The 23,167-nt window shown below is 44.3% G+C and overlaps 1 protein-coding gene across 1 annotated transcript in view; it reads right to left on the reverse strand.

Moving 5' to 3' along the window:
• Positions 1-656: 656 nt before the first annotated feature.
• Positions 657-23,167, reverse strand: part of LOC134798351 (uncharacterized) — a 28,490-nt gene continuing 5,979 nt past the window's right edge. Inside the window, exons 2-23 of the mRNA XM_063770762.1 lie at positions 22,915-23,131; positions 22,507-22,806; positions 22,297-22,430; positions 22,003-22,149; positions 20,985-21,078; positions 20,317-20,412; positions 19,777-19,914; positions 19,089-19,229; positions 17,040-17,159; positions 16,625-16,651; positions 15,787-16,175; positions 14,984-15,330; positions 13,584-13,773; positions 12,331-12,501; positions 11,031-11,202; positions 9,215-9,336; positions 8,231-8,430; positions 6,785-8,016; positions 5,627-5,901; positions 3,419-4,897; positions 2,637-2,764; positions 657-1,640 (exon numbers count right to left, since the gene is read on the reverse strand). Of these exons, the coding sequence (XP_063626832.1) occupies positions 1,582-1,640; positions 2,637-2,764; positions 3,419-4,897; positions 5,627-5,901; positions 6,785-8,016; positions 8,231-8,430; positions 9,215-9,336; positions 11,031-11,202; positions 12,331-12,501; positions 13,584-13,773; positions 14,984-15,330; positions 15,787-16,175; positions 16,625-16,651; positions 17,040-17,159; positions 19,089-19,229; positions 19,777-19,914; positions 20,317-20,412; positions 20,985-21,078; positions 22,003-22,149; positions 22,297-22,430; positions 22,507-22,806; positions 22,915-23,131 (6,178 nt within the window). The 3' untranslated portion in view covers positions 657-1,581. The remainder of the gene's footprint in view (positions 1,641-2,636; positions 2,765-3,418; positions 4,898-5,626; positions 5,902-6,784; positions 8,017-8,230; positions 8,431-9,214; positions 9,337-11,030; positions 11,203-12,330; positions 12,502-13,583; positions 13,774-14,983; positions 15,331-15,786; positions 16,176-16,624; positions 16,652-17,039; positions 17,160-19,088; positions 19,230-19,776; positions 19,915-20,316; positions 20,413-20,984; positions 21,079-22,002; positions 22,150-22,296; positions 22,431-22,506; positions 22,807-22,914; positions 23,132-23,167) is intronic.

Here is a 23,167-nt window from a genome sequence, read left to right on the forward strand (position 1 = left end):
GTACATTCATTACACAATTGCCTTAGCTTTCTCAATCGACCAAAGTATTCTAGCTACACATACAGTATTCCACCATCGCTTATGAAAAATAAAAAGTTAGATCACAATCAGATACAATCAATACAAGCCTTATGAGATAGTATTTACAGGACATCTAGAACTTAGTGATAAAATAAGATAGAGACATATCTTTATTATTATATCATAACAAAGAGAATTTGGGTATCGTCTTGGGTCGTCCCATTCGTTTTTCGTCACGTTCTTAAATTAGTCCCATTCTGCCTTCGTCACTCATTCTACATTGAAAGCCACCGACGATTGTGACGAATGTAGAATGAGTGACGAAAGCAGAATAGGACTAATTTAAGAACGTGACGAAAAACGAATGGGACAACCCAAGACGATACCAGAATTTGAAATAGAGGCGGATTGTCAAAGTAAATTATGTAACCACAGTAAATTTACTGCCATCTTTCGACAGAAGATTTAGGGTCGGTTGCACCAAACTGTTCGTATCGTTAAAGAGTTCGCTAAATTTTTATGTATGGAAAGTTTCATAGTAAAGTGCCGGGGCGCGCCGGCTGACGTTGATCAGTCTGTCAAATGTGGTTGGTGCAACTGGCCCTAAATATGTTAGAACGCCATTTGATATTGATCCTTATTATTTCACTGATATGTGTCAATCTTTTCGAGCGAAGGCGCCATAACCTTTGGCCTACTGGATCAAAGTCAAATGGCGTTCTAACAGTTTTAATCTTCTGTCGAAAGATGGCAGTAAATGTACTGTGGCTACATAATTTACCATGACAGTAACTCTCTATACACTCTATTCTCTTTGATCATAATAACCAAAACAATATTTTTTCACATAAGACAGATATCTATGCAACTAAATAGTAACATAACCAAAATAAAATAACATTCCGTAACTTATTAGGGTTTAAAACACTGACTGTGTACTTAATCTTTTATAAAATCATGCTTATACTTATTACTATCATAATATTCGAAACATTTTTACCTGCAGAACTCAGCAAATCGTCAATAGTTGCCCGACAGGGTCTGTGATAGTCTGTGCGGAAAGAGAAGAATCGTAGAATATATGGGCTTCCATACATTCCACGACTCTTCTCTTTCCGCATGGAGTCTACCGCCAAAATTTTAGAACAATTGTCGATAAACGTACTATGAAATAATTCAGTCATAGTTATTATGAAACGATGTCAAGCTATCATTTTGACAGTTTAAAAGAATCCTTTATTTAGACCTGATGTATGTGTGTGTTACGAATCAAAGCACCAAATTAAATCAAAGAATCAAGAGATTACGTAAAAACATACAATCAAAATAGCTTTCAAACTAAAATACATCGTCAGGGTGCAATCTTAACACGCTAGCAGTAATCGGGGACTGCCCCATAAAAGAGATCACGAATCACCTGTAGGTTCATTTATCGACAAATGTAAATACTGCCTAGTTAAAACGTACTAAATCGCGACCAACGTATTTAGTGCTCTCGTTTGTATCAAAGAGTCAAGGTTGGTTTCTTTTTTTTATTTTCCAGATAAGTATTTTCAGTGTTTATTCTAACTCGATGATGTCGTCAATGTCATCTATGTCGAAATCCTTGAGTGTCATGGCTGAAAAAAAACATAACATTTTATTTCGTGCAAAAATAAAATTGCACTTACGTGACAGACATATGTGAAATCAAGTAAAAAAATATATAGTTCGTTTTTTTTAGCATTAGAAAGAACTTGCAAGAAGGTAAGCGATTTTGACAAGTCTTTTAATTGAAAAACGGTTTTTAAAAATAAAATTTAATACTTATGAAAGCAGAAGAATATAAATGATCGTATTAGATTCATAATTGTTACATATTTGCCGTAACTTATTTTTAAAATGTGTTTTTCAATTAAAAAACACATCAAGATTGTTTACCTTATTTCTAATGCTAAAAAAAACGAACTATAGTTATAAAAATAAATCTCGGTTCTGCGTAAAGCTTGACCAGGAATAAATGATCACGCGCCATGTTGCGGAATTTCACTGGAACTATTTTTTTCATATACGACTGAACTGTCACCCTATATATTAGAAAAACAGCGCCCTCTTGACAATGATCATATATTACCGGTCAGGCTTTACATGGTACGATTATCTTGCCTCAAACATACGATTATCGTACAAACAACGAGAGTTGAATTATTATAGGTATACGATACGAGTACCAAATACACTTGTACGATATAATCACAAGCGATATTTATCCTACGACGTTGGCATACGATTTCTTGGCTTGCGGCGGTAGTACGATCGAATTTTTATCGCTTGTCACCATGGCTGTCACGTTCTAACTAGTATGTAAGTGCGAAAGTGACGGGCATAGTGACTGGCGATAAAAATGGAACCATACTGCGCCCGCTGGTTAACTTTTTGTTTGTGTATGATAAGGATCCTGAACGAAGTCATCACTCATCTACTTGCATTTTTTCGAGGGAACAAAATGACATATTTACGGCGAGGACGTACATTGAATCCTAAACGAAGCGAAGGATTCTAAAGTAAAAACAGAAGTGTATCCCTCCTAGCAGGGAAGAAAAAGTACATATGTCGCCTGTAATGTAGGTACTCACGTTCAGTCTTTTTCCTCTTGGGCGCCTCTGGCTCCTGTTTGATGGCGGGCCGCTTCTTGTCGACGCGGCCCTTGACCGTGGCCGGCGCCACCGTCTCCATGTTAGTTACGCGCACCGAGCTCTTGCTGCTGGAAGTTACATGTTTTATTACAATTATTACTAAACAGTACAGTCATTTGGTATATAAAATCAATGTGGTTGTTATACAGGAAGTTTTTTCAACCCTTTTACCGCTTTTTGACGTTACGGTGTCAATCACCGCCCTCTAGGAAACCGCGCCATTTGGCTTACATAGACAACGTTTTATTGACGTCATTCACCGGCCCGCTATATGACGGCACCGCTTTCCTAGGAAACCAGTAGTGATGTACCGACTATTGATTTGGCCGACTAGCCGACTAATCGGCGCCTGGATGGCCGATTAGTCGGCCAGATCGTTACTCATTAATTTAAAATAAAAATAAAAAAAGTCTCAAGGCAAATTTGATAGGACATCCGAATCGGACATAAGAAAGCGACGACACGGTCAATAATTCGAACAAAAGTTTTCGTATGTGCCCTAAATAGGAATTTGATTAAAAAGGTGAAAACCTTATGGTTAATATTTGCCGTTATTTTTTTGCCCTGTTTTTCTGTCATTTATAAAGTGCCTACTAATCGGCCATTTTTGCCGACTAGTCGCCGACTACAAATGAGGCCGGATAGTCGGCTTTCCCGACTAGTCGGTACATCCCTAGAAACCAGAGCTTTATTGAAAGGTACAAGTAAAAAGAGGTACTTACGAGCTAGACGGCGCTGATCCCACGGTAATCTTGTTCTTAGTAGTCAATATGATGTTCTTAGACGTCCCGACCACTGTTTCAATCTTCTTGCTCGGTTTTATCGTCACCGAGCTCTTGCTAGTGACTTTATCAGGTTTGCTCTGTGACGCAGGCGCGGCAACGACGTCCGTTAAATCGACGGAGTCGAACACTGCGCTCGAGCTCTTACTAGTTATGGTTGTGGTCTTTTTCGGTTTCTCGGCTGGTCTCTTAGCCATTTCCTTCGCCTTTATGTCTTTTAACGTACTTAATTTTTGGAGGAGAGAGGGTTGTTTCTCGGGAGGTTTCTTAGTCGTGTTTACTTTGGAAGGTGGAGCATGGGGGGTCGGTTTGGAAGAGCTCGCTTTGGGGGTGGTCGGGGAGGGGTCGACGGTCTGGCCGCTGAGGATGCTCTGGTAGCGGTCGGCCGGGATCTGCACCACGTCCTTGAGGATGGACAGCGGGTCCGCGTCGACGGGGCTGGCGGAGCGGGAGCTGGAGCTGCTGCCGCTGTCCAGACGGAACGGCTTGTCCGCCGGTCTAGGAGCCGGCTTCGGGGCGACTCTCTCGGCCGGTCGGGCGGCGGGTTTCGCCGCCGGCTTTGGTGTGATTTGTTCAGTCGGTTTCGGAGCCAATTTTGGCTCGGTCGGTTTGGGAGCCAATTTCGGCTCGGTCGGTTTGGGAGCCGCTCGCTGCGACGCCGGTTTAGGAGCGATCTTCGGCTGCGCCGATTTCGGTCCCGCGATTATTTCGCTAGCGGTTCTTCCGACGGCGGGCCGGGCGGGGCGGCCGACCGAAACGGGAACGGAGTCCACCTTGCTCAGCACCTCGACCATCCCGGTCTTGCCGATGCGGATGATGTCGCCCGGCTTGCACACGGTGGCGGGCGCGGGCTTGGGTGCGAGCCTCGCCAGGTGGCGCGGCGCGGGCGGCGCGGCGGCGGGGTGCGCGGGGACGGCGGGCGGGTTGCCGTCGCCGATGTAGTAGTCGACATCGAGCACGGGGTCGCTGCGAGGCGGCCGCAGCGGGGTCTCGCGCGGCATCTGCAGCTCGAGGCGCGCGCCGGTGGCGGCCGTGAGCGTGACGGGCACGGGCGGCGCGGGCGCGGCGTCCTCGTCGTCGCTGTCGAGGCAGATGGTGCCGCCCGGCGCCGGCGCCGGCGCCGGCGGGGCGGGCGCGGCCCTGCTCCCGACGACCTTGATCATGGTCGCGCCGGCCGGCGCCTGCGGTGCCTGCGGTGCCGGGGCGATGGGCACTTTGATGTTTGTGAGGAGTCGCTCGTCCTGCAAGAGTCGCTGGCCGCTGGCGGCGGCGCTGTTGAGCAGCACGGGGGCGGCGCGGGGCGCGCGACGGGGAGCGGCGGGGGGAGGGGGAGGGGGGTCGGCGATCACGTGCACGTCGTCGTCGTCGGGCAGGATGCACTCCTCGGCCACCGCGCCAGAGTTGTTGGTATTTTTTATTCTGAATAATAAATACACACAATGAGGTTGTTATTCAAAGTAAGGCCGGTAATAACCGTAACCATATACCTATAGGTATACTATACAGATAGATGGCCCACCTGTCGGCTAAATATTATGAGCTGAGTACCGAGCTGTTTTAAGCATTTGGCATTTTTTAATCCATTTATCCCTTGCAAGTCTTGCAACAGTTACCTACCAAAATAACGCTTACGAGCGCTAATGGTTGAATGCTTCTAAAAGAACTAGGAAACTGATTTGTAGTTAAACAAAATTCGGTTTCCAAGGATCTCCAAAAAATTTAATTGCTCTTAAAGTGTTGCAAACAAAAATGTTCATACGTACAGTCGCCATCAGATATATCGGAGCGGCCAAGGTGCTCACAAATATCGGAACACGCCTCTATTGTCAGGGCGTTAGAGCGCGTGTTCAGATATTGTGAACACCTTGGCCGCTCCGATATATCTGATGGCGACTGTACGTGTCGTGAGTCAAAATTATATGTATCTGCTGTGAGACTGCATTTATTAGCAATCAGAACACTTGATTTCCATTAATTTACAGAAATTCAGATGGTATGGTGGTGATGGTGGTCAGGTATAATTTACTTTACATTGTTTCAATTCTTGAACAATTAAATAAACAATACCTGACTGTATAGTCTGTAATAGTCTCGAAGGCCAATGATGATGATGATGATGATGATGATGATGAAATAAACAATACTCACAGCCCCACAGGAACCACGACCGGCGCCGCGAGGACCGGCGTGACGGGCGTCAGCTTCACGCGCCCCAAGTTGGCTATCATCGGCTTCCTCTCCTTGGGCATCAACTCCGAAGTGACCTTCGGCTTGAGTAGGCCTCGCTTGGACTCGGGCGGGGCCGTGGCATTGCTCAGCATTTTCTCGGTGTCTGAGAGCGCTTTCTGGTTCTGTTTGTTGGCCTTGGAGTCGGCGGTGGGACCGTTGGTGTGGAGTTTTTTGAGGATGTCGATGCCTAGGACCTGGTGAGAACATTCATGTTAGTGAAATGCTCTTTAGGTACGAGATAAAATTGGGATAGCTACAGCGCTGGACCTAAACAGTATTTAATATAAATAATACACGCGTAACATAACATACAAATAAATAAAATTAATGAATAATTTTTAATATTAAAACCTCAAAATTAGGAATCAATAATTACTTTCAAGGCAAAACTGCCATTAAGTTATTTATTTACCTTGATTCATAATTATGTAAAACTGCTAAATCAATAACTGGATACTATTCAAGTTTTAAGTAAGATAAATAAAATAATAAACAGATACGGCTGGGATCGGAAGCGGTTTTTCGCAAAAACTTCGAAGGAACCATATATTTTGAATTATTTTATACTCCAAATGTAGGACTCAGTTGTGTTATTAGGTAACGACTTCATTTTATTAGATTGCCCAATTAGAAATGAAATAATTAACAAAGAACGAAAAAATACCGTTTACGTTCCCATATAAAAAATACCGGTATCCGATCCCTGACATACGGTATATTTCCTTAGTGCGTAAAAAATAAAATTGATGTAGAGCAGTACGCGCAAATACGGAACTGAAACTATGGCTTTCAAATTATTTTCGTGAAGATAGTTTAAAGTTATCGCTACGGTTTTGATTTTTTTTAAGTGATGTTACATTTTATATACTAAAAGATATAGAATTATAGCATGAAAACTTTCAACACATCGGTCAGGCCAAATAATTAGTAATGTTGGTAGTTACCTGGACAGCGATGTCGTAGATGGGCCCGCTGTCGATGGGCTTGCCGGTGGCCTCGGTCTCGCGCAGCGCCTTGCCGGTGCTGTACCACGCTGCCAGCGTGGCCGCGTCCTCGTCCAGTAATGTTGGTAGTTACCTGGACAGCGATGTCGTAGATGGGTCCGCTGTCGATGGGCTTGCCGGTGGCCTCGGTCTCGCGCAGCGCCTTGCCGGTGCTGTACCGCGCCGCCAGCGTGGCCGCGTCCTCGTCCAGCATGGGGTTCCCGGCCAGGTACGTGTGCGCCACTATCTTTATGAAGTTCTCGTTCGTGAGCAGCGACGGGTGAAGCGGATACTTCTCGCCTTTCTTTGCTGAAGGTTCCTGTTTGACTGTCACGGGTGGTCGAACTTCAGGCACGATTTCATCGTCGCTTAGCAATATACTTTCTCCCACTATGGATTGTTGAATGGTCTGCGCTAGCTGCTGAGGCATCTCGACCGGTGGAGTTTCGACCGGCTTCTTTTTACTCTTCGGACCCGGTTTGTATTTAGCTTCTTTTCTTTCTGTCTTTTCGGGCTCCGGGTTTCGAGTCGGCGCGACGATGAAGTCGTCGTCGTTGCGCCAGTCGTCGTCGTTGAGATCTATGACTACGTCGTCCGCTATGGCGTCGAACTTCTTCTGCGCGGACACGGCCGCTCGCCTTTTTCTTTTTACGTTGGCGTCCGGTTTGGAGGTTAGATCGCCAGTGATGGTTTCCGCATCTTCTTGTTCGAGTGGTGGATTGCTAGGTATCGTTTGTTGTATATCGGTGAGGGCCGGAGGGGTTCGTATGTCGGTGAGAGCCGGAGGGCTCCGTATGGCGGTGTGGGCGGGAGGGGTCCGTATGTTAATGAGTGCCGGAGGGGTCCGTACGTCGGTGAGGGCCGGCATAGACTGGGGTGCGACGGGAGAGTTCTTCCGCAGCAGTATTTGCGCGATGGCCGCGGCCGCCTCGTCCCCGGGCGGTAGTTTGCTCAGATCCCCGCTCGCGACGACCTGCTGGACAGTCGATATAAGTTTGGACAGATCCCGCGGCGTCCTCCTATTGTTGAAATCGTGACTGACTAGAATCTGTGAGATCTGGGCAACGATGTCGGTTTCCTGCCTCCTGTCGACGAAGTAGTCCGGCTGGCTGCTGGTGGACGGCTGCGGTGTCTGCCTTTGGATCGGAATGCGGCATTGGATGATCTTCTTCCTCCCTCGCTTCGATTTAGGCTCAGTAGGCGTGTAGTCCGCGTCGGCGTGTGGTTCCGGTTTGACCTCGGGCAGCGTCGGCTTAATATCCGGAACCGGAACCAGGGGAAGGCTCCTTTTAGTTCCTTTTTTGGGCACTTTATCCTGCGGCATCTCTGCGAGAAAACAATACATATAATTATTATGAGGAATCCTCATCTACAATCCCCTAAAAAGATGAAAAACCGTCTTCCCATTAAAATATCGCTTATTCTTGAAATGATCGAGAAAATATGACATGCTGACCCCCCGCAAGTAGGGATAGTAGTGGAACAAACAAAGCCAATCAGATCGGCGGGCGTGTCAAGCCGTGTGTGAGGGTATACTGACGGTTGTGCTGCGTCTCCTGCTGGAACTGGTGCCAGGCGGCGGCGCGCTCGTGCTCGGACAGCGCGGCCTCGGAGCCGCGCAGCAGCGAGTCGTGCTCGTGCACGGCGTGCAGCGCGGCGTCGCGGGCCACGCGCAGCAGCACCACGTCCTGCACGCCCACTGCCACGCCGCCGGCCACGCTAGTGCCCGTCTCGTCGAACCTGACACAACATTATTATCCCATCAAAATATGTATATACGATTCATTCAGACTTGTCGCAACTCGCAACGGCCGGTCGCATCAGTCCTATTACTAAAACCTAGAGACATTTATTTTTAAGAGCTTTATACTGGTCGAGGCGGTCCGTCCATACCCAACAGTATCCAACCGGTGACACGTGACGACAGTCGAGGTCAGCGACTCTGCGAGTAAGGGTGGTATTCCACCTGTCCAATGTGTATTTGCATCTCAAATTTTGCTTAGCGAGAGAGTGAAACGCAATGCAGGTCGGACCAATATATTGGACAAGTGGAATACCTACCTAACCGACGTGACGGAGTGTTTCTCAGAAAATTACTGTTGTACTTTCCAAAATTGACGACAGAAGACCAAGAGGGAAAAGTCCAATGTGCTGAACTGGGAGAGAAGAGGCTGATAATAGAAGATTGCCAGCATTGGGGTAATAGCCAACGCAAGGTCACAGAATAAATAATAGTACTACCGTATAGAAAGGACACTTATTCCTACAAAACCAAAGTTTGACAGCGATTCAGGGACGAATCGTGCTATCTCTTTCTAATGTATGGCACTTTCCCTTTCGGCTATTTAGGGTTGTGAAAATTCAAGTGATTATCTTATCTGTGGTCATGCACGCAAAATGACGTCAAGTGGTGCCATGCCAACCCTAATAATTGCTCGGAGCAATGCTGAGTCGAACGGAGCCGGTTTGCCCGAAGTCAGGTGTGTCTCCCCACTGGCAAGGTGTAGAATTGTCTCAAACATACCTGTATAGCTCAGTCAGCTCGGCCATGTTGTAGTGTCTGTCGATCTGTTGCTCGTCCACCACGCGACATGACACAGCCTGTTTCGTCACGGCTCGTTCGTAGATCTTCTGTTCCATAGTGCCCTGCGAAAAACGTAGCTTAAGTCCCCGATACTAATATACATTAACCTCTTTCTTGGGTTTTTAGAACGTCTTATCTCAGTGTGCGATAAGAATTGTAGGACTACATGCTAAATGTCTGGATTACTAACGAGAAAATATTCAAACGTTAAACGTTCGAGTTGATAAAAGTTCGGAAAAATCTCGCGGCTATAAAGACGTTGATATCAATTTTAGCCAGTCTTTCTGCGGGATCATTAAAAACGTCACGTTCGAAACGTTGGACGTAATTAACAAGCTTATGTTTACGCGATGTGTGTCGTGTCGCTGGCCGCCGTCATGCTCAGGCCAAGGGAACTCATCCCGTTTGACAGGCGCCCTATTGAAAATATTCAACTCACCAACGCCACCAGTCAGTAAATGTAGCATTCCTTCTTCTGCCCGTAGCCGTACACTCGGAAGATGCTCTGTATATCATGTATCGGGTTCCATGACGTGTCCAATATGATGACGCGGCTGGCCGCCGTCATGTAAAATCCGACGGAACTCTCACTGTTTGACAGGTGCCCTATTAAAAATATTCAACTCACCAACGCCACCAGTCGGTAAATGTAGCATTCCTTCTTCTGCCCGTAGCCGTACACTCGGAAGAAGCTCTGTATATCATGTATCGGGTTCCATGACGTGTCCAATATGATGACGTGGCTGGCCGCCGTCATGTAAAATCCGACGGAACTCTCACTGTTTGACAGGTGCCCTATTAAAAATATTCAACTCACCAACGCCACCAGTCGGTAAATGTAGCATTCCTTCTTCTGCCCGTAGCCGTACACTCGGAAGAAGCTCTGTATATCATGTATCGGGTTCCATGACGTGTCCAATATGATGACGCGGCTGGCCGCCGTCATGTAAAATCCGACGGAACTCTCACTGTTTGACAGGTGCCCTATTAAAAATATTCAACTCACCAACGCCACCAGTCGGTAAATGTAGCATTCCTTCTTCTGCCCGTAGCCGTACACTCGGAAGATGCTCTGTATATCATGTATCGGGTTCCATGACGTGTCCAATATGATGACGCGGCTGGCCGCCGTCATGTAAAATCCGACGGAACTCTCACTGTTTGACAGGCGCCCTATTAAAAATATTCAACTCACCAACGCGACCAGTCGGTAAATGTAGCAGTCCTTCTTCTGCCCGTAGCCGTACACTCGGAAGATGCTCTGTATATCATGTATCGGGTTCCATGACGTGTCCAATATGATGACGCGGCTGGCCGCCGTCATGCTCAGGCCGACAAAACCCGCCTCGCTTGACAGGCGCCCTATTAAAAATATTCAACTCACCAACGCCACCAGCCGGTAAATGTAGCAGTCCATCTTCTGCTCAAAGCGGTACACTCGGAAGATGCTCTGTACGTCATGTGCCGGGTCCCACGATGTGACCAACATGACCCGGTTGGCCGCAGTCATGTTCAGGCCGACAAAACCCGCCTCGTTTCACAGGCGGCCTATTAAAAATATTTAACTCACCAACGCCACCAGTCGGTAAATGTAGCAGTCCTTCTTCTGCCCGAAGCGGTACACCCGGGAGATGCTCTGTATGTCATGTGCCGGGTCCCACGACGTATCCAATATAACCCGCCTGGCCGCATTCATGTTCAGGCCGAAAAAACCCGCCTCGTTTCACAGGCGCCCTATTAAAAATATTCAACTCACCAACGCCACCAGTCGGTAAATGTAGCAGTCCTTCTTCTGCCCGAAGCGGTACACTCGGAAGATGCTCTGTATGTCGTGGGCTGGATTCCAAGAGGTGTCCAATATGATGACCCGGTTGGCGGCCGTCATGTTCAGACCGAGGGAACCGGCACGGGTTGAGATTAGGAACAATCTGGAATAAAAGAACTAGTTAATAAGAAGCAATTTCAAGTGAAACTTATTGTCCCGAACTGCCGTATTTATCGTTTGCAAAAAACCAGGCGAAGTGAAGAAAAAGTCGGAAAGTAGTCCCTATGGGCTCCGAAGCGGCGGACGCAACCGGGGTAAAAACAAAGATAAGAGAGATAATTACATATGTCACACAATAAAATGTGTGTTCTCGACGACAAGACGGTGCCGGCGTTTTTAGATCGAGTGTTATTGTTCGATTCAGCACAGCAACGCACGACCGCGTCTGTTCGACTGCTAAAATCCGAAGATGTATTAGCCGGAAAAACAACTTTTTCAGTAGAAAAAGGCGCGAAATTTTTGAAATTTTCTATGGGACGATAAGTCGATAACCCTTCGCGTCTACATTTTTTTAATTTGCCACTTTTCTCTACTGACGGAAATGGCTAGACAGACTTTACTTTACACACGGTGATAGGCGATTAAACCCTAATGAACTTGACTGGGCGTGACAAAGTCCTTTGGCACCCTTTGCGTCGACACGGCCTGCGGTAGATGTGTATCATCCACAAAAGTTGATAAATAAAGGTAAACTCCTCACTTGGTCTTGTAGTTGTGCTCTGCGTTGAACTCGCGGCACCACTTCTGGCGCACCTCGGGCGGCACGGAGCCGTCGAGCCGGTAGTACTCCTGCCCGAGACTCCAGTTGTTGATCTTCAGGAAGTACTCCAGCGAGTCCATGGTGATAAATAAAGGTAATTGTACAAACTCCTCACTTGGTCTTGTAGTTGTGCTCAGCGTTGAACTCGCGGCACCACTTCTGGCGCACCTCGGGCAGCACGGAGCCGTCGAGCCGGTAGTACTCCTGTCCGAGGCTCCAGTTGTTGATCTTTTTCAGGAAGTACTCCAGCGAGTCCTTGGTGATAAATAATGGTAATTGTACAAACTCCTCACTTGGTCTTGTAGTTGTGCTCAGCGTTGAACTCGCGGCACCACTTCTGGCGCACCTCGGGCGGCACGGAGCCGTCGAGCCGGTAGTACTCCTGTCCGAGGCTCCAGTTGTTGATCTTTTTCAGGAAGTACTCCAGCGAGTCCTTGGTGATAAATAATGGTAATTGTACAAACTCCTCACTTGGTCTTGTAGTTGTGCTCAGCGTTGAACTCGCGGCACCACTTCTGGCGCACCTCGGGCGGCACGGAGCCGTCGAGCCGGTAGTACTCCTGTCCGAGGCTCCAGTTGTTGATCTTCTTCAGGAAGTACTCCAGCGAGTCCATGGTGATCAGCGACGTGGAGAATATTAAACTGTTGAAAAAGAAAAAAAAGTGTCATAGAAATAATATTTGGGTTTAGCATTTTTTTTTTGTATTGTGAAAAAGTATTTAAATCAATCAAATGGCGTCGCCGAATTCGGTGTACAGTTGAAAGATTGACAGTATAGCTATAAATGTACAAAACCATAGATAATCAAACAGATACAGAATTCGATTGCATATCAAATTTGTACACGGCTTTATGCTTAACGCGTCTGCGCCGCGACAGCACGAGATAGACTACCCGTCTTTTTGTAACTGTATTAGAGTTAGAACAAGAAAAGTCTACAACGATTTTGATAGCACACTCAGTGCAAGTGTTATTTTAAACGTCAAACTTCTATGAAATTATGACGTAGAAATAACACTTGCACTGCGTGTGCTGTCAAAATCCTTGCAGACTTTTCTTGGTCTAACTCTAACTAGAAAGGGACGGGTAGGGTAGTCTATCTTACGTGCGAGACACTGTCGCGACGCAAAAATGCAAAGCCTACTGGCTATAGAAGCCTACCCCCTTATTCATAAACGTCTACTAAAGTTGACAAGCCGATAATCAGTGGCGTAGCGTAAACTAACCTAGCCGTAGGCGAAGTCGCATCTGCGAGGCACTTTTCTTTCACTGTGCCCGAAGGAGCCTCGCGCGAGGCCGCCCTTGGGGCGCGAGGCTGTGGGCGACGGCCCACTTCGCCCACGCTTAGCTACGCCACTGCCGATAATAATCGTTTGTCCCTTTCCTACGTATTGGTATGATGGAAAGGGACAAACGATTATTATATGGGCTTGTCAACTTTAGTAGATGTTTATGAATAAGGGGGCTAGTATATGTATGACTCACTTACACTTTGTCGTCCAACGCGACGGCCTCCTCCAGGATCCTGAAGACGGTGATGAACTTGTTGGAGCTCTCGAGCCGCTCCAACATGTCGCCACCCTCGAGGTACTGCAGCCACCACACGTCCGTGCTGGATGGCTTCATGTCCTCGCTGGCGGTCAGGTCTTCGCGCGCTAAGTCGTCTTCTAGCTTCTCAACTTTAGTAGACGTTTTCTAAGGGGGCTAGTATATGACACACTTACACTTTGTCGTCCAACGCTACGGCCTCCTCGAGGATCCTGAAGACGGTGATGAACTTGTTGGAGCTCTCGAGCCGCTCCAACATGTCGCCGCCCTCGAGATACTGCAGCCACCACACGTCGGTGCTGGTCGGCTTGATGTCTTCGCTGGCGGTCAGGTCTTCGCGCGCTAAGTCGTCTTCTAACTTCTCGGCTATCACAAAATAACATCGTCGTCATAAAGCATACAGAATTACCCCCTTATTCATAAACGCGCTACAAACCCCAATTAGCTAATAATCGTTTGTCCTTATCAGTCATTTTGACTTATGTATTTGTAAGAAAGGGATAAAACATAATTTAACTAAATCAGACCCGTAAAGTTTTATGAATAAAAAAACTGGGTATTCCGCTTCCCTTACTAGGTCAAAATCAGTGGCGTAACTAATATAGGGTAGCAAAGCGGCCTTGGCCTGAGAGGGACCTCAATTTGACAGAGAGGCCGTGACAGGTACAAACACTCAACACTCCTAAAAGTACATCGGTGGAACTTATTAGAAAGGCATAAGGTCCACCGATGTAGTGTGAGCGATGGTACATTACTCCCATTCGGTGAATTTTCCACGGGCCTTAGTTGCTATAGTTACGCCACGCCACTATAAATAAATAAATAAATAAATAAATATTAAGGACATTTTTTACACAAATTGACTAAGCCCCACGGTAAGCTCAAGAAAGCTTGTGTTGTGGGTACTCAGACAACGATATATATAATATATAAATACTTAAATACATAGAAAACAACCATGACTCAGGAACAAATATCTGTATCATCATACAAATAAATGCCCTTACCAGGATTCGAACCCGGGACCATCGGCTTCATAGGCAGGGTCACTACCCACTAGGCCAGACCGGTCGTCAAACTATAGTCTGTATCTTAAGGTATTTAAATAAAAGTAAACAAAATCTACCCTCAAATGGCTCCTTAAGTCAGTGGTAGATGAAAACATTACATGATCAAATAATGTAGGTTAAAGTCAGGTCGTTCAGTGGCTGATCCAGGCGCTTTTGTATTTGGTTGATTAAACAATAAATGTTATGACTACCCGAAAATGTACAAATTGTTTGAATAATTTTACGGTTTAGACTCACTTGCGCGCGCAGCGTGCGACGCGGCGAGCCGCAGTACGCGATACACGGCCGTCGTGAACGCTGCTCGCACTGTTAGTGCTTGAGAAAGGAGACCTAGGCTCTCCGAAACATGTCGCGCGAGTGACTAAAAACAAGTGAGTCTAAACCGTAAAATTATTCAATGTTAGTATGTCTCCCAACAGTTTAAATTCGATTACAAATTGTTTGTTTAGTTTTATTTAAATACCTAAAGATACAGAGTGTAGGGTAAAATGTTGTATATTTCTTACCTTTAACTTTCATCTTCTCGTCCCTCGCTTTCATATTGAAATTATGCAACACCTGAGGATGCGACCATATCTTCTGCAACGTATGGAAGTCCTTCAAAATACTCTGCTTATTCTTGTTCGCGTACACATTGAGGTAATGCTTGTACAAGTCACACTGGCATCTCGTTAGAGATATGAATACTGTGTATTCGTGTTTCTTTGGTAAGTAAGGGTATAGTACGGAGGCTTCCTGCCTTTGGAGGCAGCCCTCTAAGACTTTGTGGAGAATGTGGGTACGGGCCTTCATTAGCTTTATGTCTTCAACTACGGAATCGCGGTGCTGACCGTTCATTATGGGGTTTTCAAATCTGAAAATGATACAACAAATTGTTGACAGCTAAATTTTGGTGTAAAAGCTTACCTTTTCAACTGGGAACAAATCAAATAATTTTATTAAATACCACAGACTAAATAATAGTACTAGGTACAGCAGATTCACTCTCTAATAAAACGCGTCTATTACGACAGATATGACCGCAAGGTGGCGCAAGTGCGGCAACTAGTACTGCTAGACACCAAAATTGGTGTGGGCCGCATGTACTTGTAGCGACGCGACGAAAGCGCGGAGTGAGCCACGCCTGTCAATACTTTGATTTTAGTCTCTCAAATAGTCACAGTATTACACACAGGGTGTCCGGTATTAATTAATGGACTTCCTTGTAACCACCGACAGGGCTCCAAGGTTGAAAATGGACTTACAGGTCTAGAAAAAGTTGTGGTGTCTACAACGATTAAACAATGCTTGAAATGTAAGTATGATTTACCTGTTAGAATACTCCGAGTACGTCCCAAGCAGATTCGGCTTGACAAAGTTCACCATGCAATAATACTCTCTCAAATTATTCTGCATCGGCGTTCCCGTCAGCACAATCCTTCTGCGAGTGGCGACCCTGCTCATAGCCACCGCTAGGACCGAGCAATCATTCTTTAGTAAATGTCCTTCGTCACAGACTATAATGTCCGGGCCGGGATCGAGTAGGGCTGTGCGTATCTTGTCTATGATCGTTTGTCGGACGTCATCTAGTTCGGCGTCCAGGGTTGTCAGACTCCGGAATAGTTCGTATCCGACGATGAAAATGCCGCCTCCGTTGTACCAGTCCTCTAATTGGTACGCTCGCTCGTAGGTTTTTTTTAGCTTTGATAGTTCAAAAACCTGTGAATTGTGAATTAATTTTAATATAATAAATAGATATCATTCGTTATTTCGTAGAAAATAAAGTTGTAAAGGAGTAAATGGTGGTAAAAAATACCTCCTGAACGGTCAGATGGAATAAGATAAACATAGCTTATTTTGCTTGGCGCAAAATAAAACGTTTGAGTAAAGTCCCACGTAAGTAATTTTAAGTTAATTTTATTTATGCAACATTTTTATTTTTAGTATTTATTTTAATTTAGTTTTTAATACCTTCCTTGACCCATAGTTTATCTTACCCCACCTAACCTCTTATTGAATACTGAAGGCCGAAGGGGAGGTAGATGGATTCAATCATGAAAGATCTTGAGTGCAATGTAAAGCCGACACGTCAAACAGGGCAAAGTGGAAGACAAGGAAGGCAGGCAAAGAAGGAGAGAGAGATATGTTACTATTGATAATAATATTACCTGTAGCTTCCGTCTCATTTTACTTGGCTTGAAAAAATAAACGTATATAATTTATTGAAATTCTATTAAATGGTGAAAACCAAGTGAAAACGCTCTAAATCGTTCAATTGACCTGTATTTAATCATACTTAAGAATCTTAAGATACGTAAAGCAGTGCATATTATCGCCTCAAATTTAACAGTTGAAGTAGATGGCGCTGTATAGCCTGTTCCATCTGTCCAATATCTTTGTCCAATGTGTATTGCGTCTCACATTTTGAGAGTGAGACGCAATGACATTGGACAAACAAATTAGACAGGTGGAATACCACCCTAAGGTTTGACAATCCAGTCTACTTCCGCTAAGTACCAAATTCATGTCAGAATTTTGGCACTCCTTTACGCGTCTCAGCATTTCCTTGTCTATGGTTTTTACCTTTATTTCGTCCGTAACGGGTCCGATCCACTTGTGTATTTCGTCGACCCAGTTCAACACCGTCGACAGCGGGCAACAGACGAGGACACGTCGCATGCCCACGCTCGGGTGCGTTAATACCTGCGTGAATAAAACAAACTGGTTATATCATCGAAAATTTAAAATCTGTCATTCTCGGGTAACAAGAGGTGCCAATTTGTTTCGGGGGCGTCATGGCAGAATGTTCGCGATCCCATGACGTCTCCCATACGGCAATGCGGGTAAAGCCGATGTGGGTTTAGTGGGTACGACCCTCCCCCTCCCCTCACTCAGAGAAAGGAATGGGAGATGGGAGTCCCACATAACCCCCGACGCCTCCCAGGCTACAGGGGGTATGCGTAACAGCATTACCACATCGTTAAAAAAAAAAAAAGGTGCCAATTTGTTGTTTGTCAATAACAATTAGCTTAACACATTCAGTGCCGAAAACCCGACTATCGGGTATTTTATAGGGATGTCCCGACTAGTCGGGAAAGCCGACTATCCGGCCACATTTGTAGTCGGCGATTAGTCGGCGACTAGTCGGCAAAAATGGCCGATTAGTCGGCACTTTATTAGTGAAAGAAAAACCGAAAAAAAAAGTAATCAACAGTCAATATTTACCATATGTTTTATGACTATTTTACTAATATACCTATTCAGGATGCAAATGAAAACTTTTGTTCAAATTATTGACAGTTTGATCGTTATCGTCTATTGGTGGGCTAGTGTTTTCCTCTACAGGTTAATCTCAACTGATTCTCGTGTAATTTCATAGGCAAGTTCGATAGTAAAATAATTTTATTATTATTAAGTTCTTTTTTTTTATGGTGGAGCCATGGGGAACTATTAATGTTATTGCAAAATTTAGAGACTTAGATAGGGCATGTTGCTCGTAAAGACGCTGACCCCAGGGAATAGGTTCTTAACTGGCGACTACGTACGGGAACTAGAGCCTTGGAACCTGTACTCCTACAAGCTGTACTGACGGTCTGCTCAGGATCGCAAAATAAAAGAAAGATAAAAATTTAACGAGGAGTCTTGTGATAGGTGTTTGAACACTTTTAACCTGTAGAGAACACCTTTTAGCCGAGCTAATATGATGAATAGCGCAATCAAAGGAGCAAAACTATTGTTTTTCACCAGAACTTATACGAAGTGATAGTCGTTTTATTGTCTTTTAGCCGAGTTGCCCGGTAATTTTATTGCTTAAAAAAATGTTTAAGAGATACCATGGATCTGACTAATGTGGTGTAATATGGTTTCAAGTAATATAATTACCAGGTAACGCGGCTACAAGACATTAAAACTGTTACCACCGGATAACTACGTATCACCGAATAGCCAAGGTTTGCCCTACCTAATGATCTGGCCGACTAGCCGACTAGTCGGCCGACTAATCGGCCATTCGAGCGCCGATTAGTCGGCTAGTCGGCCAAATCAATAGTCGGTACATCACTAGTATTTTATTATTTCGTTCCCAGGCCGGACGACCGTGGCACTACTGCTTTATATGACGAAATAGTTGTGGCCTGGCGCGGATGTCTTCTTCGGCTGGGTGGCAATGAATGTGTTAAAGAGACAATTAAATAGTGAAAGGCTCTTTCGTAGAATGACCCTTAAAGATAATTATTATTTTCCATAAAGCAGGCGTCTTGCAGAAACGACTTTTACAAAAAGGACAAAGGGTAATTTTGCGTTTATAACAATTAGAAATCGCACTAATTGCATCACCTGCGTTCTCGAAACAGACACTGTTAACAAGGTAATAAATAAAGTACAGATTACTTAAAACTTTCGCGTTTTGAACACATATAATCTCACATTTATTGACGGGTCTATCGCGAATTTATTGTATTACCTTTATTTACCGACGTTTCGACACAAGTTTCACTGGTCGTGGTCGCGGCTAACACCTCCGCGCGCGAGGCTGTGGCGGCGGCGGGAAACGTCGGTAAATAAATTATAAAGGTAATAAAATAAATTCGCCATAGTCCCGTCAATAAATGTGAGGTAATACAGATTACTTACTGTGTGTAACAGGGCTAGGACTTGTAAGGTCTTCCCGAGTCCCATGCAGTGCGCCAATATGCAACCGCCGCCTGGGTGGCCCGACTGGACGCGCTCCAGGCTTTCGAAACAGGCGTCCCACATGAATTTGACACCTTCGTACTGAAAAGTCACGACTCCGTTACGTCTCGGCCACGAACTGCACGCTCCGAGCGTGCACGCTTGGTGCTAACGCCGACCGCAATACAGATATATAGTAAATAATTCTTTACCGTCGTATTTTTACGAAAACGCACGAACGCGTTATGCTATTTCAGTCAGTCTCAGTATAAAAAGTATTGAGGTTGACTAGCATGACAAACACGAACGTTTCCGAGAAAATACGATGGCCAGGATTGTTCACTATATGGTAAAAAGTAAAAACAAATGTACGACGGTCGGCGTCAGTGTCGAACTAGCACGCTCGGAGCGTGCGTTCCGTGGCCCTTGAGTTACACCAATGTCAAAATGTACGTCCCTACGCTAATGCTTTTATTCTCATACCTAAATGTGTTGGTTAGTTGGTTTGTAATCCTGATACGCCTAAATCATCCGGAGCTTGATCCAGATCCAACAGATCTTCCATAAAACTTGTTGCTGAATTACAAGGCTTAATAGTCTTTTATTGCTTGTAGAATTTGTATTACAAAAATATTTTTACATTACTTACCTGATGCGCTTTCATAACTTTGGTAAAGAACGGATGCACTGTGACCGCAGGCTGGCCTATATTGAAGTCGTATTCCAAGCAGACCTCGTCATTAGTCACTATCACATTTACGCCCTCTTCGCAGCCTAATATTTCTTCCTGCAAATCGTAATTAACATATGGTTTAACGTTTTGCTCCACTCTAAATTGAACCCTAATAGTATAATCCAAAGGTTCAAATTTGAGTGAATGGAGAAGTGTCGGGTGTCGGACGCGCGGCAATACTTCCCGCCAGACACTTGAAAATTGAACCGTTTAAACTTATCATTAGGGATTAATTTAGAATGCCGCTATCACTTGCGCTCGGTTTAGGAATATTAAACCATGATACCATATTCTTAACATCATTTAAAAATTAAAAATGTAAATTAAAGTGAAGCGCTGTGAGAAAATCGATAAAAATCCAGGAAAAATGGTAAGACAAAACTGATTTCAAGACTGCTGTAAAACAAAACTAGTACATCTGTAAAGGTACCTATAGTAAAGTAGTCTATAACTCACCAGTTGTTTCTGTTTCATGCTCAATCTTCGCTTTCTCTCGAATTCCTCCATATTAGCTATCACAGTACTCCGGGCCAAGGATTTCTTATCAATGACCTAAAACAAAAATATAAAAAATAATTTAACTGGAAATTAAGTTTGTCTCATACAGTACGGATATGATGGTCGTTCTTGTCTGCGTGACAGCGTGATAAAACGGCGTCCGTCACCTTCTATCCCACGGTGTTAAAAAGTGACAGTTATTTTATCATGTGGACAAAGAGGGATAAAGCCATCCATAATACGCCCGCAGGACAGGATATACACCCGTGAAATTACAGATATGTCGGAGCAGGAGTTGTCCCAAAGATGGCGTTAAAATTACAGAGTTGACAGATAGATAGAGGTAAGAGTCTTTTAAAATAAAACTGAATTTATGACAAGCCGATTTCGCACGCAGACATATTTATTATCGGGTTTGAGCCATTCACCGCTCATCCTCAACTTGTGTATGTGCATGTGTAAACACGAGGTAATTGGCGTGTTATGAAATCAACGTTTTGTCTTAGCGACCTAGATCTGTCTGTCTATCAACTCAACCCGGAAGGTTATAAATTGTGAGTTTAAGTTAAGCTAACAATGTTTCGGAATATTATTAAATTAAATATGATTTATTACTTAAAACATACCTTTCTAATATTACGCCGTCCCTTAAAATATGCTGCGGAGCTTCCTTTTGTGGCGTGCGGTCCCGCTTCTCCGAGTAGCTCGTACGACAGTACTCTGGAATAGTCAGACATATGGGTTATGTACTTATGTATTCAGTAGAGATACACCGGATATTCGGTTACTATCCGGTATCCGGCCTATCCGGCCATTATTTTAATATCCGGCCGGATAACGGATAGTGACCTACTATCCGGCCGGATACCGGATAGTAACATTGCTTGATTTCGGAGTAAACAATTGGTCATAATCGTACTCGTATTTATTTAAAAAAAAATTTAAACATTCAACTGACTTGCACGCGCACTCATTTCGAATCTAGAAATGAGTCCGCGCGAACGTTCACTAGGAAATAGATCAAACCTGATGCACAATGCGCACCTGAAAAACCGAAATGAAGGTATAGTTCCGCCGGCCGAATATTCGGCGGCCGGATACCGGATATTCGGCCGATGGTCCGGCGGAATATCCGGTATCCGGCCAAACAACTATCTGTTGCATCTCTAGTATTCAGGCAGCTTGGAGACAAATAGAACAACATTGAGAAATATTGTCCTAAAGTAATTCAGGCTTATACATCGCCCACACTGTTAACTGACAGTTCGTAAACCTTATTACAAAAGGCATAAGGTCCACCGATGGACAGTTAAGTGTGTTGCTGTTTGTACGAGTTACTACATTTTTTGCCTTCGATGTTAAGGGTGGCATTCCATCTGTCCAATATCTTTGTCCAATGTGTATTTTGTCTCGCATTTTACTTTATAAGAGAGTGAGACGCAACCACATTGGACAGTCAGCAGCAATGTTGCTAAGCGGGCGAGGTGTTCAAAATGATCTTGACGCGACTTTGTTTATAAGAGAATAAGAGCGCGTCAAGGTAATTTTGAACACCTTGCCCGCTTAGTAACTTCTGCTGACTGAAACAAGAAATTGGACAGGTGGAATACCACCCTAAACCATGAAAAGTTATAGGTATATTACCTCATCTGCTTCTGCCTTTCCAACATCTTCTTTCTAGAACGTCTGGATCGACCGCGAGGTTTATGATTCAATATCAAAGGCTTGTCGCTTGTGTTCCGTCGCTCTATGAACTCAGTCACCAGTTTAGCCCGCTTAGCATCATCTTCCCTACAAAAATAAGCAAACAAATTTAATAAAAAACAAACATAAACAAATACAATATAATTTAATAAATAAAATATAATCTATTCTATTCTAATGAAACACTTGCGAAATATTGCATTACAATATTCACTATGAAGTAAACAAACTTACATTGCAGTCTCTTGTTTTTTCCCCATTCTTTTTAGAAGTTTTTCTTTAGTATTAACCCATTGTTTTTCTTCCTCTGATGAGGAATCATCGGACTTTATTCGATCTCCCTTACCACCACTCTTTGTACCACTCCTCTGGAAAGCAAAAATAATAAAATATAATTTTAATCAATATATGCTAGCATAGTTACTTAAATTTAACTGTACATACCGGTTTATTCCTTGTAACGGGGCCTTTAACAGGTGTTTTCGCATTTTCGTTATCTAAAACTACTGGTGCATGTAAAAGGGTCAATTCTTTGTTCATCATCTTGTCGGCAGTAAGCATTAACGAATCTGTATGTTCCTGTTTTATATCAACTGTTTTAGATTTCGGCCCGGGCCTCTTCTTTTTATAAGTGCCATCAACTTCTTTCTTGATTTTTCTGTTGGATAGTGGTGTGTCGTCCTCGTCATCATCATCATTCATGAGCAAATTTTTCGCCATATTGTTTTCCGTAGCATCTGGACCCTATTATAAAACAGTTCATTAGTATGTACTTAAATAAAATAAAAATTGTTCATACTTATTTAAGCTATGAATAAATTTTAGTAGCAAACTTTCGTCTAAAATGCTTACTGGTGTTGTAAAATCGTCCTCGTAGTTATCACCTTCATCTTCAGATGGTAACAATTCATTGTAATGGCCTGCGTCTGCATCTGCAGGACTTTCCGGTCGTTCATCATCATCTTGAGAAGACTTTCCCTGCTCTTCACCTGCCACTTTTTCTTTGCGAACTCTAGGTTTCTTTACACTAGATAAAGATAACCTATTCAAAGACTGAAGGTTTGTCAATCTGAAATAAAGACAAGTTTAATGAAAGCTGTCCCTT

This window comes from Cydia splendana, chromosome 16, assembly GCF_910591565.1.
Source record: "Cydia splendana chromosome 16, ilCydSple1.2, whole genome shotgun sequence".
NCBI lineage: Eukaryota > Metazoa > Arthropoda > Insecta > Lepidoptera > Tortricidae > Cydia > Cydia splendana.